We start from the raw sequence: 16,249 nt of genomic DNA on the forward strand, positions 1-16,249 counted from the left end.
ATGACTGTGTAAATGCTTTGGATGAGCAGAGTGTGTGTGCGTGTGTGTGTGTGGAAGGAAATGAAAGCGGCTGACACCTCACTAATTAGCCAGCTGAGGCAGCCAGTATTCCTGGTGTTGCCTTGGGTCACACAGCATCTCTCTGCTGTATCCAATGCCCCCTGGCTAACAAATGAATAAATACATCTAGATTCACTGAAGAGAAGACCTTTTTTTCTGGCGGCTGCTGTCTGGCAATTATTTCACACACACACACACACACACACAAACACACGCACACACACTTCAAAAGAGTGAGTGGGAATGAAAACAGACCAATTGTTGCCCATGGACATGCAGTGATAAAACCGCTCTTTGCCTACATAGGCGAATCTGAACCTCCTCGTCTGGCTCTCACTCTCACCATAGATGCTCTCCCACTCGTTTTCTTATACATACATCTCCTATTCACCATTTATTTCGTCGAGTATCTTAACCATGCGTGTGGTGGCTGTAGTAGCGCTCACAAGTGAAATCACTGTTCTCTATAAGAAGCACCAGGAAAAAAGAAAAAAGGCAGATGGGAAAAACAATCCAATTACCACTTTTGGCCAAGAGCTGCAACAGGCGGCAACGTGGCTATCCTCATATGCCTTTCTTTTTCTTAAAGCATGTTATCGTTCAGATATAATCTGACCAGAGCGGTCCAACTGAAGACAGTTGCTTTCAGCTCTAAAAATAGCATGGAGCTCCTCAGCAAACCAGAACAGGCTGATCAAAAAAATGTGTCATGTCTACAAGCTGAAGTCCAAAGGGGATAAAAGACCGCTCTGTCGAGTAAATCCTGCATGGGAAACAATGCTGAGTTCAAGCATAACATGACTTGATAAATCAGTGTTTCTTATGTTCTACTTAAATCAGTGGCGTCATCTCAAATACTCATTGTCCCTTTAACTTTTCTCTTTAAGGGTCTCGTGCTTGCGTTCTCAGGTTGTTTGGTCACATTCATATCAACAAACAACATGAAATAGTTCATCAGATTCTTTTGACGAAAGCAGAAAAGAAACGATATGTATTTTCATTGTAAACTAATATTGACTGGGGGTTGACGGTGTTGTTTTGCTCATATTGAGCTCTGCTGCCTCTGAAGCACACCATTTGAGTTCCTCCTCCTCCTTCTAGCTATAATCCTGTTACAGCGTGGGGCCTGTGCTGTCTGCCTCCTGAAATGTTATTTTGGACAAAAAATACGAGATGGATATTTTTGGCTGGATTTTAAACTGAAAATAGACAAGATGCAGTTGCCTTGCTTTTTGGAAGACAACAGATTAACTGTTGGTGAATGTGTGTGTAGGGCTGAAGCGAGGAATTATGGGATATACGCACAGTTCAGGATGGGCTCCTGCTCCAATCGTCCACAAAGGCCCAAGGCTGTGTTGGCAATTATTTAAATAAACTGAAAATGTGTACACACTAACGCACAAAACTGATTCTGACAATATCAACTAAGGGACCTAAAGTGGCTCCTGTTTTAATACTTGACTTTGAGGCTCTTTCTTGTGCCAAAATAAAGACCTTCATTAATTCAGTTTTGTGCTTATGTTGCATAATGCTTAATTAGTTTATGTTTTATCAAATAACCACACAGCAAATATGGGGAAAGGTCCAGCAGAGAATAATGTATTCATTGTTTTAAAGAGACGTAAGCTAAAGTATAGAGGAGAGACGAGGAGATAAGAGACAGAGGAAAATGGTTTACGTCATGTCAATGTATTTCAAAAATGTTATATTCCAGTCTGAGAGTTGCAGGGTTCAAGCATGCCAATGACTTCAGTGTGAATCAATGTTTTTCTTGGGCAGTTGCTATCAGGGGCCCAGCAGCTCATTTTTCTAACTTTATCACAACTTCACACACATTGTGTCACTCTTTCATCAGCCGACCTCTGAAAAGTTACAATTGTGGCAGTTCGTTAAAACAAGGGGTAACCCAACTCGGATCACGTTTGATGGGCATTTTATATCATTTTCAACATTTGATGAAGCTATCTATCAATAGAATAGTCTGAAGAAAGATGCTGTCCCAAGAATACTTTCATTCCACTCACTCCTCCTCTCTACCTCCATCTGCCTAATGGATCGTGGAGGTCTGGATCGTGGAATATGACAATACGACCAACTATTCATACACTCTGTCATACTCATTGATTGTGTTGTTACTGTGTTTTAATTTGTGTATAATGATTACGTCTGTACACATTACATCTATTACACCTGTCCATCCTGGAGAGGGATCCTCCTCTGTTGCTCTCCTGAAGGTGTCTTACCTTTTTTCCCCGTGAAGGGTTTTTTGCAGTTTTTCCTGATCCGATGTGAGGTTATGGGACAGGGATGTCTATATGTACAGATTGTAAAGAACTCTGAGACAAATTTGTAATTTGTGAAAATGGGCTATACAAATAAACTGAATGGAATTGAAAATGTAACAATGTTGGGCTTGCTCCACTTTGTCTCACTTGTGGATTTAATATATGTTTGACAGTAAACCAGCTGGAATAAATACAAAACACTAAAGGCATTTTAGCCCTGAGACACCGTGGAGCCCCTGCAGCTCAGTGTGGGGTCCTTGGGTACCCACACGCACGCACACGAGAGCGTTGTTGGAGAGACAGAGTGAGAGAGTGGACTGGAATAGACATGCATACAGACAGAGACGACATTTTGCCTTTTCATTTGTCTCTCCCACATTAGTACTCACATCTCCTCCGTGGCCATCGAAAATCCCAAATATAGAGGGGTGACTCTTGTTGACGAGGTCGGTGAGCACCTCAAATCGGTCCTCCATGTGGTCTCGCCGGCCTTGGATGGAGTACACGGCCACGCTGTTGCTCTTGAACTCCCAGGTCTTGGAGAACTCCGCGTCCAGGACGTCCAGCCCGCCGAACCGCTCGTTCTGCATCATCTCCGCCACTTTCCCCTTGACCATCTTGACCGCATCCCGGCTGGACTTTACGATGGTATTCACTTCGTCCGTGTGGAAGAAGTAACTCCACAGAGCCAGGCTGATGCACAGCAGAAACAAGGTCTCCGGTCTGAGCAGAAAATAACGCATGATCCGACCTAAAAGAGACAGCAGGGTCATCGTATCCTCTATCATTTATTTACATGCAGGAAATCGCGGCAGGTTGTGTGTCGCTCGCCCCCGCCGCAGATTTCAGTCCATCGCCGTCGGTGTGAGTTTGGTGGCGGTACAACATTTAACCGGGCGTTACGCACCGGGACACGCACGCAGATTACACCAACTGAACGAGTGACACTTCAATGCGTTTTTACCCAGGAGGGAGGTCCGGTGAAAGCGACCGGGGGGAGGGAAGGTGGGGGGGACAAACGCGATGCTCCGGCTGGTTCCCCTCTAGCATGCAGCCCCGCAGTGAGCCTCCACCGGCTGCCCGTTGACCATCTGATGCAGTCAGAGACCACGCACCCCGGGACACAAATCGCAGGTCGCCCTCTTGGATTTCAAAGTGTGCAGTCTATGTGAGAGCCACGGGCAGAGTCTGTTCCTGGCCAGCACCGCTACGGTTCCCAGTTCTGGAAATAGCGGTCCGCGTTGAAGCCCTCACATTCCCAGCTGCCACACTGGCTGTGACTCTTTGTTGCTGACCGACTAAACAACGGTGCTGCCTTCATGTGCAGCTCGGAATGTCCCCAAAGAACAGTGAGCGATCCAGTAATCGCTCTGGTCTAGATCAATTCAGTTTGGCATATAAAACGTCACAAAGTACCCACAAATAATGCTGAGTGATATATGATATGAACATGATCAACCATATTATAATTGGGTTCCCCCTGCTACACATTAGGTCACATTATGTATATGTTTGACAAAAACAAGAGACATTAGAACAACATTTCAAAACACAATACAAATTGTAATAATAAGCTGACACTTGTTGAATGGCAACATAATGAGATCATATAATCAATAAAGAATTTCACTGAAATGTAATACATTGTACAATGTTGAGCCCTTCCCATCAACATAGCTCTCTGTTACAATATATATGATGTCAGCTATATGTGGTTTAATTTAATCCAAACATGGATAAAAACACGGCACCAAAGGTCTTTAACTGAAATTATCTAACTTCCCAAATTGAATTCAGTTCAGTTAGTTTCTGGGTAGTTCAAAAAGAGATACCCGCCCCCCCTTTTTTAAAATTTCCTTACCAAAATTGCATTAAGCAGTATTAAAATAAAATACATATGAAAAGACTATAAGATATGGCCATTCATACTCACAGTTTGGTGGTTTAGCTGTGAGTATATGTTTCCCTTTACTGTGACTATACATGATCGTTAATATGCGTTTTAAGTTGATATATTTCCGACAGTTCCTGAATGCATCGGGTGCGCTCAAAAACGGAGGGTTGAGTAACCCAGGGTGCTTATTTGACCAATTTCCTTTTACATATGCTTGATTAAAGCTCAATATCAACTAACATGACAAGGGCCTTAAAGTGGTGCTTTACTATGCTCTTCGACTATATTCATTGCGTAATGAAAAGTCTTAAATTCCTCATTATTAAGATCATTTTGTGTCATGTTGCATACACTATTTTGTGTTTAATTAAAACACCACACAGCAACTGTTTTCAAATCATATACCATAAAAGTGCTTTATCTGCCGCAAATTGCTGTCCCCGAACACACTAGAAACGTTGAAATGGATTTGGAGGAATACTTCGGGGATTATATAGCAAGAATACACGATGGAGAAATGTTCACTGTTTAAACAATTGTGCCATTAATTTATTTACAACTTTTGTTCTGAAGTTGTAAATATACACATTGTAGTAAATAGTGAAAGTATATTCCTTCCGTAATCGTGCACTTATTACAAATCATTGATAGACCTGGCTTAATTGAAATGTGTAATAAGTCGATATATCTTAAAGTTTAGTTACTGTGTTATTAGTGGTAAAATATCCAAATTGCTTTAGCCACATATGATCCAAATCTTCATCTTCAATTTCAGCACCAAAGTCCTTCTCCTATTATGTTAATGTATAGCATCATGCAACTATTTGGTTGAGTCCTCACTGTGAATTCATGTGTTCCAATGAAGACATTGTGCCACACTATTCAAGTCAAACAAAACGTCCCAAAGAAAATATACTTAATTCAGTCAAATCGATGTTAGGCTCTCCTCATATCCAGATATTGTTGTTACATCCTATTTTTTGTTTTTGTTTTTGCTCTCCAAGTTAAGGTTACATTGTCTAATATTGTATACATTTCTCAAACCTATTTAAGTTGTTTATTCACTTTGCTGGCCTAGTCTGTCCTATACACAGTAATCGGAGATAGTCGTATACAGTATTTAGCCTAATACATGTTGTAAGACCCATTTTTATTATAACATATATGTAATACTTTAAAAGGTAACTATTGTATATCTTAATGAGACGTAACATAGTTAACTTTATCTGTTTCTTCTTTTCTTTTATAAATAGTACATCTGTTATGAACGCCTGTGTCAAAGCCCGCCTTTCATTCTTGTGTTTGATTTTCAACAGCTGTATTTAAACAGTTGATCGGTGCTGTGATTTAGTTGATTGAATAATTACAATTTTAAATATGTCTTATTTATCCTTTTATTCGCTTTTGAAAATGGTTTTGAAGGAAATGTATTCAGGCAAGCAAAAGCGTCCCGGGGTCCTTCTGTAGTGCATGACGTCACCGATCCTTCCTTGCTCCTGGGTGAAAACGTGGGGGACTTTACTTCTCAGTGTGGTGGATTTTCCATCGAAATAACTTCAGTAAGTTGTGTCATCACTCGCCTGTGTTGGTTGTAGTTGTGGAATACGTTTAGTTGACACTGTGAAACTCGTAAACTCGAGCAATGTAGCCTTTATTGCTTGCGTTAACTGTCTGATACCGAATGCAAACCATCAGCTAGCAGCGAGCTAACATAGCCTTCTCCTCCCCTTTTAATTATCCAGCAGTCTTTATTTAGCTGTTTAATTGTTTCTGACTGTGAACAACCAAACCACACCATTATGTTATTTACTTGCCCTTACAATAATGTAATTAGGTGATACTCTGCTCGCTACCAGCTAACGTTGACTGTTCTCTAGCCTTGTTCCGCTAATGCTGTGTCTGCTAAATCTCTCACGTTTTTGTCCTCAGAGATCCTAAAGTTCCTCTGGCCTGTCAAGTTGACGAGAATGGAGTACACACAAGCTCCTGCCACAATCAGCCAGGCGACGATGTAAGTAAACAAATAGAATTTATGTATCGTATCCGCTTTATTGTCAGAGTCCTGACATAACCCTTTATCAAGTCTGACCTGTTATCATGGAAGGAAACGCATCTGTAACTATTAACATTGATTGCTCTTATTACTTTTAAGTCTGTAAGTGAGTGAATAATAATCAATTATTATTTTGTGCTGAGCTAGACTAGATAATGTATTATAGTAAGCATATACGTTTCTGTTTATCAGGATTATACATCATACCCATTATTATTATTATTATTGGTAAATAATGAACTGTGCACAATAAGTTGTGATCCCAAAGCATGTTATCTTTTTATTGAGTCTGAAATTGACACAACGTTTTCAGAGTTTTGTCAGAAGCGCTGTTCACACTGCTGTTTAGTGAACTGTTAATGTCATGTTTACAACTAAATGGGTATTGCTATCATTCATGATCTCATTTACGATTGAAATATCTTGACTGTTAACTAGCATGTTACAGTGAACAGAAATCAATGACTGATATAAAGAAATACAAATCACAGTCCAATAAACTACAGTATGCTTGGAGACATGGTCAACAATTATGTATACTACATGTATGAGATGGAAAATGCCACATTTCTTTATTTCACTCGCAGCCTGTGCTGTACCTGCGGAGTCCCCATTCCTCCCAACCCAGCCAACATGTGTGTGGCCTGCCTGCGCACTCAGGTGGATATCTCAGAGGGAATCCCCAAGCAAGTCACAGTGAGCTTCTGCAAGCAGTGTGAAAGGTTTGTTTCATGCTTCCCATCTTTTAACAGGAATACATGAATCTTTCTTTTTTTTTACCGTGATACAAGGATTATTCCCTCTAGTTAATATTTACAGGCACACTTATTTTTTCGAGACATTTTGTTGGGAAAGTTGGTGCTTGAATATGCACTTTGTTCCTCTTATGCAGGTACTTGCAGCCTCCAGCCACCTGGATGAAATGTGCCCTGGAGTCCAGAGAACTGCTGGCCCTTTGCCTGAAAAAAATAAAGAGCTCTATGACCAAAGTAAGTGTGATCTTTACTAAACTTCACAAAACACTCGCACACTCACACAAATATATTTTAACATTGCAGGTCCCTTCCCATTTCTATATTGATGCTTTCAGCACCATCTTGTTACTGATTCTACTTCATTTATATGAAATTAATTAAAGTTAGCTTACACACATGTCATGGACTAATTTTTTAACCAGAGCCTCTTAAAATATAATGGTGCCTAATACAATATGAGAAATCATGGCCTCAACAGTTCAAACTAAAAATAAACATTGTAATCTTCATGTTAATAGTATTCTTTGGGTTTCATGGATTCAATTGTCATAATAGTGTGTCCACCCCATTTACCTGACTTGTCATGATTGTGTCATCCATACTCAACTCAGTATTTGTTCATATTCGGTCAGCATGCTACTTCATGGATTCAACCACACCTCTCTCCTCACAGGTGCGTCTCATTGACGCTGGCTTCCTGTGGACAGAGCCACACTCCAAAAGGATTAAGTTGAAAGTGACCATCCAGAAAGAGGTAAGAAAACGATGTGGGAGAGTGACATTCAAACTAACGGATTACAGCTAACCTGAGAGAAGCAACATGTTGGTCATCTAAACGTTATCTTGTCTTTGTCAGTTGGTAATTAGCCCAAAGTGCAGTTTTACATTTGAATTTAGTCTGTTTTCGACTGAGGGATGTCTGTGTTTGAGAGAAGTGAGTTTAGCAAGTTGCTGCTATCTCATCTTATTGACCTTTAGTGAGAACCTGAGTCCTGTGCCTTTCAATGCTAACTTTTTTGTTTCTACTGTCGTATGATACTGTCTCCAGATACCACTAGTCTGATGTATCAAAGTGGCCAAGAAACCACTATGCATAGTTTTTATTGTCGTTTGCCCAACAGTTGGAGCATATGTAACTTGTTCCTGTCGTTGCCTCTTCAGGTGATGAATGGCGCTATCCTACAGCAGGTGTTTGTGGTCGAGTTTGTCATCCAGTACCAAATGTGTGACGACTGCCACCGTGTGGAAGCCAAGGACTTCTGGAAGGCTGTGGTCCAAGTTAGGCAGAAGGTAGGAGTCTGGTTGAATGACATATCCTATATATATTTATACAAACATATATTTTGTATTTATTTATTTTTCCTGCCATTTTGTTGTAACTAAACTTGACTAACATGTTCAACCAGTGTATGCTTAGTTTAAACATTTAAAAGCAGTTATATTGATCAAATGGTATGTACTCTTTGTAAGTTTACAAAAGGGCTTGAAAATGGCTCAGGGCTGGAAACATGCATGCAACTGCATCTGCAACCATGTATTTCTTGTAGTTTATCTTTCAGCAATGTTGTGTGGAGGTAAACTTAACTTTTTCTATCACACTCTACTTTGGAGGAAGAACAAATCTTCATGCCCCACCACCCCAACAAAATAGTCTATGCTGACTTGTTATTGAAATAACTTCTTGTAACTTAAAATAATAGAATAAAGAAAATTGAAATCACTTTCAAGTAAACCAAATGTGAAATCACTTTGTTAGAACAATGAAAATAAAGTTATATATATGCAAATTGGCTGCAATTAACCTGTTTTGCACTGGATATATTTTCAAGATAATAACAATAAGTGCAACCTGTGACAAACTAAACAAAACAAGTTCAAATATTTGGCAATAAAGAGTTATTAGCAAAATAAAATTAGTGCAGATATGCGTGTCGTGTTTTATTGTTATCAGTGGCTGCAATGCCACTAATACATTTATCATAATAATAATATTTTTTTTAAACGGGGTTGTAGGCTTGATACGGCCTCTCTCAATTCATGTTCAATGTTGAGCTTTTGTTTTAAAGGGCAACAGTAGAAACGCTGATCTTAAAGAGATTGGCTTTTGGCAAAATGCCAAAAAATCACTGATTCACCAATAATCATGTTGGTGATATAACATGACTCATTCAATAGTTACTTTGCAATAAAAGCTAATGTATCTTCACTGAAAAGCTTTTATTGTGAAGCAATACAGGAAGCAAGTAACAGCAAACAAAAATGATATAAGGCCTACTTAAGCTCACTGTTTTACCAGGAGTGTGTTGACCACAGGACGTATCTATCTTTTTTTCTATAAAGTCAAAATTGCCGACGGGTTTTGATGCCAAGTTTCATACCAATACAGTATGTGGCTGAAATAAGTCTGTATGATAATGATGATGCTAAAAAATCGATTAATTTTTTACAGACTGTTCATAAAAAGACATTCTACTATCTAGAGCAGCTGATCCTCAAGCACAAACTCCACCAGCATTCCCTCAATATCAAAGAAGTCAACGGTAGGTCAATGACGTATGGTTGTATACATTCCCTTTTTTCATGTATAATAGTATACATATCATTAAAGGGAGGGCTTGCTATATTCTCCAAACAAATTACACTGAAAGGTGGGAAACTTGTCTCATTCGTCACCGGTGCAACTAATGTGAGGTTGAACTGAGCAGAACATAACAATTTGCTGCATGTTAATTACCTCGAACCAGACGGCGAGCCCTGCAGGCATATCATTGGCGCCAATCAGTCTCTACAGCTGTCCTGGTGTGAGCCTGGGAGGAAGACGTGTTGTGCATCTAATCAGCGTTCTGTAGTCAGAGCCCGCATGTCGCACCAGATTCCTGCAATGCAAATGTTCATACTCTATTCAGAGATGCAAACTGCTCCATCACACACATACACAAACACACTCTGGCACATGAGCATTGAGTGAAGGCTCAGCAGCAGCGCTCTGTGCTCTCAGACCTGATGGTAAAGTGGTTTAATTTACATCATCTTCATATCTCTCGAGGACATGAATTGCTTTATGAATTTTTCAACATGCTGTCGGCATATTTTCTCCCATTGTCATCTGCTCTCGTGTGTGTTTGCATGCATACGTGTTCTGCAATGGTGAAGCCCGCCTGTGGTGAATATTATTGTTGGAGGTGTTTGACGGTATGGTATGTCTCTTCTCTCAGATGGGATTGATTTCTACTATGGCTCCAAGCAACACGCTCAGAAAATGGTTGACTTCCTCCAGTGCACCGTGCCCTGCAGGTGAGAAAACATTATCTTTGTGAGTCTTCGTATTTGACTCACCATTCTCCCCTTTTGAAAAAAATTCCTAATCACAAGAGGATTCAAAATGATTATGACTGCCTGCTATCAGTCTTTATCCAACAATCCAGATGTCTATGATCAAATGTGGAAAAATTACAGAAAAACTGCTCGTCGGCGTTTATCAAAATGTTGGGTGAAGGGAATACATGTCCAAATGAAGGAGCTCTGTTAAGAAACAGAACGTATTATTATTTAATCTATGCTTTTTTTCACATCTTATGTTGCATTCATGCCCTGTTATTGTGATAATTTGCCATCTGAATGTCTGATGGCAATAATGCCAATCAACACTTTTCTGTTTTAAAGGTCAAAGACATCCCAGCGCCTCATCTCTCACGACATCCATTCAAACACGTTCAACTATAAGAGCACCTACTCCATGGAGATCGTATCCGTCTGCAAGGTATTCAGCAAAGTGGTTTATTTGTTTTTAATTAAATTGGATTTTGTTTCACTCTGAGTCACCTTTGACTTTTTAGATTCGTGGCAGGTGAGTATTCTTAACTTTAAATAGTTCCTTATGCGTCTTCTCACTTAACATGTAGCTTAGTTCTGTGTTTATAATAGCATTGCATAGATCTGGGTGTATTTTCAAAGCATCATTGAATGATGGGGGTCATTGGGGGCATTTTCAATAAATGAAAACAGAAATTCGAATCGAGCTTTGCTTGTTTTGCTGCCTAATTGGATTATTGTGTTTAAACTTGGACTAGATTTAAAGTCTCAGACGGATACTTGTCTTCACAAAACATTGAACTACTATTGTGAACTGAAGTCCAAAGTCTTTTTACATTCCCTTCAACCCAGTTTGACCTTTTTTTGTCTGGTTGTCAGGACAACGTAGTGTGCCTTTCACCGCGGCTGGCCCAGAGCCTTGGGAACATGGGTCAAATCTGTGTATGCGCCCGTGTTACCAGCACCATCCACCTCATCGACCCCAACACCCTGCAGAGTGAGTATTACCTTAACAGACCCGACTGACCCCAACTTCCAATTCATGTCCAACTCCCTGTTGCCCGTTGTGCTTAAATATAGATGTATCTGGTTGTCAGCTGAGTTGTAGTTTAAATTATTACACTCAATTATGGATAGACATAAGAAGTTTCCAAGATTTCTGTTCTCCTTAATAACAAAGGTGGCCCAAGATTTAGCTCAGTCGGGAGAGTAGATAGTCTTATAAATCATCATCTCGTTGCTTCAAAAACATTGATTTAAATATTTAAGGCAATGAAAAATCTTAAACATTCTATGATTCCAGCGCCTCTTGGGTGGATGTAGTGCTTTTCTCTCAAATCATTGCGAGATGAATATATTTCTCTTCAGTCCAACATATAAAGTGAATACAGATCAAATAAAGTGCAAGTAGATTTTTTTTAAATTTTTAAACACTCAGACAAGTATAAATATAAGAATAACTATCATTCTGTATTTAGCTGCAGACAGAAATAGGGAGTCTTAAAAGAGAGGAGGGAGGGAATTCAGCTTCTCCTCCCAGAGGGCAGGAGGCTGAAGGGACTGTGTGGCTGGAGGCACTCGCATGCTTTGGTAATCGCTGCCACCCGGTTTGCATATTTATGCATTTGTGTCTTCAAGACGCATCTGTATGTTACCATGGTGATCTAACTAATTCACTGCTGTGTGATTTCCCATCTGCTGACCACATGTTCATCCCATCCGTCAAACTCAAAAGCTCTGCTCCCAGTCAGGGCACGACACGAGAAACATTAAGAAAACGTTTTGTACAGGCCTTCATCGCCAAGTCGGATCATTCGAAGGGATTCGTAATCAATACAAGAATGCTGACAATTGGCGACTATGTACTTCCGCTGTGTAATCATTCATTTTGTGAAGGCTGAGACGCCCCCCAACAGAATTGTGATACTTTGTCGGCCTCTCACACGTTTTTAATTACTCTTCAAAGAGCTTGCTATTTTTTGTTGCAGAAAGTTTTTGAGCAGGCTGAAAAGCCGGGACCGCCTCGAGGCAGAGCTCTGTTTGGCCGATTTTGGCTGCTGTAAGCAATTAACTTGAGTATTTAAAAAAAATATTTGTGTTGCTGTTGGTCTGCTTCAGTTTACTTGCAACGTAGACGGAAACGCTTCATCGTCTGGTTGATTTGAGATATATGCCGATGGAAAAACATGCAGATTCATGTTACTTTTAGGACCCATGTGGCTTTGAGATGCAGAAACTTAGAATGTGTTCAAGTTAGAAAAACAATCAAATCCATCCGGAGTGACTCACTTGAAATCCTGTCTGAGATAATGGTGGCAGAAGTGAATGTGATTAACTGTCAAGTCGAAATGAGATGGTATAATTTGTGCTCACATTTCTGTCTGAGCCGTCGGTGATGAAGTTCTGAATAATCTCTCTCACTAGTTGCCGAGGTGGATGGGAATACATACTGGCGTAACCCCTTCTACAGCATCTGCAACCGACGGCAATTGGAGGAGTTCATTGTTATGGACACCGACATCATCAGAAACCAGAAGCTGGGTGCTGGCGCAGGCGTGAGGTCCACTAAGGTGTGTGTGTGTGTGTTTGTTGTTGCATTTTAGAGGAACATTGCTTTTCTTTGGAAAACCAAATCGATAGCGAGGCATTACATTATCCCTGAGTCTACGCGTGATTCAAGCGTCAGCGACAGGAACACACAGGAGTTGTTTCGATGGTGCAGGAGATGAGGTTGGTGGGGCCACCGGTCGCTCTCTCTTCCCTCTGAATGTTGCATCTGTATCGATGCAGCTGTCTAAACAAACTGGAGGGAAGGAACACGATGTGGTTTTCGAGGCTTGCAACTACATTTACATTTCCCCGTTGGTATTTGTGTGTGCTGGTTACAGCACACCCTGGCTGAGGTGTGGGTCCAGAAAACATCCGAGATGGACACCAGTCAGCAGTACTACTGCCGTACATTCCTGGGTCACCTGCTCAACATCGGAGACCTGGTGCTGGGGTGAGGAGCAGCATGTCGGTCAGGCTGGCGGTAAAGACTGATCACATGTTTGGAGCGTTATAATTTATGCCATATTTACTTTTCCCATTACAGATTTGACTTTGCCAATTCCAACGTCAATGATGATAACCTGGAGAAGATGAACCCTGACCACGTTCCCGATGTGGTAAGACTCAACTCCTCAGTGAATACAAAGACCAGGGCTTCCTTCATCCCTTTGGGTAGCCATTGTCGACCTGATGAACACTGTCCTCTAGTGGCAACTCAAAATACCTGCAGATTTGATCACGTCCTTTAAAAATTAACATCCCATCAGTTTTGTTGTGTGGTTTTAATTTGTACAAACTGAATGTGCACCCTGCAAGGTCCTGATCAAGAAGAGCTACAACCGCAGCAGGAGGGTGAGGCGCAGGAACTGGAAACTGCAGGAGATGGTGAAAGATTGTGAGGACATGGGCACAGATGATGAGAGGTAGGAGAGAAACACTGAGCTTCTCATTTCTCTTGTTAAAGCAAGTAACGCTTTAATTTATTTGCATCACAAGTTATCTTTAAAGTCTAACTAAATTAAGAGATAGAAACTGTAATTTTTTGTTGATTTGTTGTATTTCCAGACTTGGAGTAACGCATATTTGGTGCTTGAGTATTTACAGCAGCAGAATAGTGTTGGATTGTCTAGATTATAATGACAGTGCCATGTGTCTGTTTGGAGAAGTCGGTCAACAGTGTGTGAACATTAATGAAACGACACAGACCTGTTGGGCTCAAATTATGTAGGCATTGATTTTTTCAACGGGTATGTTAAAAAATAAGATATTTCAAATATCCTCAGAATGATCCTGAAATTAAGAATGCGTGTCGAAGTTCTTCATAAATACTCATACAACTCTTCTAATTTATTATACTACTTACACAAATGTTTGACACGCACGTAAAAAATTTTTTTTTGAGGAATTGCTTGAAGTTAGTTTTCAGCATCCGTCCCTTACACATAAAATAATGCTAAACAATGTGAACCTCAAATAGTTTCTTACTGAATATTGGTCAATGTGAATATCAAGTATCGTGTTAAAAACATAACTCTGTATTGTTGTGCCACATGGGATTTCCTGTAACCTTTTTGTTGGTCCTCAGACAATACCAGGACTTCCTGGAGGACCTGGAGGAGGACGAGGCTCTGAGGAAGAATGTTAACATCTACAGAGGTGAGCAGCTGGACACGGCAGACCTTTTCCTCAGACTTACCCCCGTTCTGTTATGTTTCCCATCGTCGTAGCTTAAGTAGTAAAGATGTGGCTCAATGGCTGCTTAAGATCACAATATATATAATGTCACACACATTCAATATCAACGATGTATTAGACAAGAGGTGGATTTTGAATTTCAGATGCGTCAAAGAAGCCAGTGGAGAGCGACACCGAGGATGACGGAGCACCATCTGTGTCCCTGGTGGAGATGCTGGAGGAGCTCAGCATCACGGATGCAACAGGAGAAGAGGGTGCCGACATGGTGATGGAGTAGCAGGTTGCCACCATTCCTGTGTGACACTTATAGCTGATCTGGCAAATACAGGTCTGCAAATGATCCAGTGATGCAATGACACACAGGAAGGAAGTGACAGCAGATTGAGGACTGACTAATGTTCCTCACAGGACAACCCCCAGCTCATCACACTCATGTAATGGCAGGTAACGCTGAGGGTTATTATGGTGTTACCAAAGTACTCTCTGTCATTTAACATTTTGAAGTTATGTGGAAATTGAGTGCTTCTAGTTCACTCTATCAAAATAAATATTTGTCATAATGCACACTTTCATTGATATTTTTTGGGGGGGATTTGAAAGACATTAGCTGGGTACCTTAGCCATCCTCCATATGAATTATATGCAGTATTTTATTGTCATAGAAATGATACAATATATGTGACTTCAGATACCCTGCAATTTTGGAAAGCTCCTTCCAAATAAACTTTGACAAAAATAATCTGGTTGAATGCTTATTATTGCTGTTTCGCCACGTCCAGTTTTCTTATTTTTATTTTTTTAACCAGCACTGAACAAATCCTTTAGTGCACTAAGAGGGGGAAAAATCAATGCATACATCATTATGTTGTCACTTGAACACACCACGTATTTAAAACCTGTGTAGAATCGGAGAGTCGGGAATTGAGAGCTTTTCATTGTCGAGTGCTGTGCATCTCCACCAGAGGGAGCGCTGGGCCGCGAACAAAGCGAAGAAATGCATTGAAGAGGATGCGTTGCTTCATGGCGTCATATGGCCACCATAGTCATTATTCAAATCTTCAACAAGCTGCACCACCTCTTCAGCCAGAGTGCCGTCTGCGCTCCGGTTCCGGCTGCAGCTGGAGATGCAAATTGGAATCGAAGCTGCGCTGTGAAAAATGACGAGCCGTGGCCTGTGTGCTCACAGTTCTGTTCTGTCACCTTTTTAATGTACACCAAAGGTACTCGCAGACACGCATCTGAGCTTCATCAGGACTAGATTCCACTCTATATGTTTTGGACACTTCACACACAGAAGTGCCCTCACTGGAGAGGTCAAATGAACAAGTAACTTTCTGTCATGGAAATAAGTAAAGAAATGGCTAAAAATCTTCAGATAATGTGCAGAATAGAAATGGTCTGATTGAGTGTAGTATGTAACATTAACATCTGATATTTCATGCTCATGAAAGGATTAAATGGTACATATTTGTATTTATACATTTAAATATGATGCAGAATTGTGGATGATCTCTTTTTTGCGAATGTAAAACAATGAAGTTTGCCCCCACAGTCTTCTCTTCAGTATCTAATCCATAATTTACCTCAATAGTTGAGGAGCAAAGAGCGTTTTCTTTGTGGCACGGCTGCAGATCGACAGATTCGA

At 40.5% G+C, this 16,249-nt stretch overlaps 2 protein-coding genes across 4 annotated transcripts in view; one reads left to right on the forward strand and one right to left on the reverse strand.

The window, feature by feature from the left end:
* The window catches only part of ppm1lb (protein phosphatase, Mg2+/Mn2+ dependent, 1Lb), a 46,974-nt gene extending 42,680 nt beyond the window's left edge, over positions 1 to 4,294 (reverse strand). Inside the window, exons 1-2 of one of the 3 annotated variants that reach the window (XM_056441775.1) lie at positions 4,279 to 4,294; positions 2,735 to 3,096 (exon numbers count right to left, since the gene is read on the reverse strand). In XM_056441775.1, coding sequence (XP_056297750.1) covers positions 2,735 to 3,088 — 354 coding nt within the window. In that variant the 5' untranslated portion in view covers positions 3,089 to 3,096; positions 4,279 to 4,294. Of the gene's footprint in view, positions 1 to 2,734; positions 3,616 to 4,278 lie in introns of those variants that run through there. The other 2 variants (XM_056441774.1, XM_056441773.1) reach the window with 2 other exon arrangements.
* A 1,434-nt stretch (positions 4,295 to 5,728) lies between these two features.
* nmd3 (NMD3 ribosome export adaptor) lies at positions 5,729 to 15,343 on the forward strand. Its single transcript, XM_056441865.1, has 16 exons — positions 5,729 to 5,798; positions 6,169 to 6,250; positions 6,880 to 7,014; positions 7,185 to 7,281; positions 7,721 to 7,801; positions 8,209 to 8,337; positions 9,497 to 9,587; positions 10,263 to 10,341; positions 10,711 to 10,807; positions 11,239 to 11,356; positions 12,784 to 12,929; positions 13,248 to 13,360; positions 13,454 to 13,526; positions 13,726 to 13,832; positions 14,495 to 14,565; positions 14,748 to 15,343. Exons 2-16 carry the CDS (start codon positions 6,207 to 6,209, stop codon positions 14,879 to 14,881), a joined length of 1,515 nt encoding a protein of 504 aa, XP_056297840.1. The 5' UTR covers positions 5,729 to 5,798; positions 6,169 to 6,206; the 3' UTR covers positions 14,882 to 15,343.
* The last annotated feature ends 906 nt before the right edge of the window (positions 15,344 to 16,249 follow it).

Source organism: Pseudoliparis swirei, chromosome 20 (genome assembly GCF_029220125.1).
Source record: "Pseudoliparis swirei isolate HS2019 ecotype Mariana Trench chromosome 20, NWPU_hadal_v1, whole genome shotgun sequence".
NCBI classification, from domain to species: domain Eukaryota; kingdom Metazoa; phylum Chordata; class Actinopteri; order Perciformes; family Liparidae; genus Pseudoliparis; species Pseudoliparis swirei.

Coding starts and splice junctions, on each gene's coding strand:
- nmd3 (XM_056441865.1), top strand. CDS start 6,207: ATGGAGTACACACAAGCTCCTGCCACAATCAGCCAGGCGACGAT. Junction 9,588..10,262: donor CAATATCAAAGAAGTCAACG/GTAGGTCAATGA, acceptor CTCTTCTCTCAG/ATGGGATTGATTTCTACTAT. Junction 13,361..13,453: donor ATCGGAGACCTGGTGCTGGG/GTGAGGAGCAGC, acceptor TTCCCATTACAG/ATTTGACTTTGCCAATTCCA.